The sequence below is a fragment of the Nestor notabilis genome, unplaced genomic scaffold (assembly GCF_000696875.1).
Source record: "Nestor notabilis isolate BGI_N333 unplaced genomic scaffold, ASM69687v1 scaffold13515, whole genome shotgun sequence".
NCBI classification, from domain to species: Eukaryota; Metazoa; Chordata; class Aves; order Psittaciformes; family Psittacidae; genus Nestor; species Nestor notabilis.
Window position 1 is genome coordinate 1 of NW_009928032.1, and position 558 is coordinate 558.

The 558-nt window shown below is 66.3% G+C and overlaps 1 protein-coding gene across 1 annotated transcript in view; it reads right to left on the bottom strand.

Moving 5' to 3' along the window:
- Positions 1-3: 3 nt before the first annotated feature.
- Positions 4-558, bottom strand: part of LOC104405590 (unconventional myosin-If-like) — a gene marked incomplete at its 3' end in the record, with an annotated part of 14,395 nt that continues 13,840 nt past the window's right edge. Inside the window, 3 exon segments of the mRNA XM_010014337.1 lie at positions 4-65; positions 196-279; positions 515-558. The exon segment at positions 515-558 is cut by the window's right edge and continues 9 nt beyond it. Of these exon segments, the coding sequence (XP_010012639.1) occupies positions 4-65; positions 196-279; positions 515-558 (190 nt within the window).

Sequence of the window (558 nt, forward strand, 5' to 3'; positions counted from 1 at the left end):
GTGGGTGTCCCGCTGAGCCCGGCCATCTCCCTGTGGGAACTGGGGTGCCCCATTCCTGCAGGCTCCTGGGAGAACCCCCCCCGGATGGTACATTACAAGGGGCCCATGCTCAGCCTGCACCACCCGGAGTGTAGCGCTGGCTGGAGCCAGGCTGGCGTCCCTGCACCCTGGTACCCCCGGCACTGCCCTGCTCACCTCTGGGTGCTGGTGGGGCACTTCGGGAGGGCGCTGGGCGCCTGCTGCCACCGCTGCTCTGTGTCGCTGCCTTCCTCGTGGGCTCTGGGGGGACATGAGCCCCCCGTTAGGCGACAGCAGGCTGCCCCCACCATTTCTACCCAGCTGCCCTTCTCCCTGTGCTGCCCCTTCACCCGAGCAGAAGTGGGTCCCTCCTGAGTGAACCACAAACCCACAGGGCTGGGGCACATGTTGGCTCATCCCAGTGTTCCCAGGCCTCTAGTAGTGTTCTGGTGCCCTCCCTCTCCTCCCCTCACCCCCCGGACACCCTGACACTCACTGGCATTCCTTGGGAGCCCATCCCCGATGCTGACCGTAAAGGAC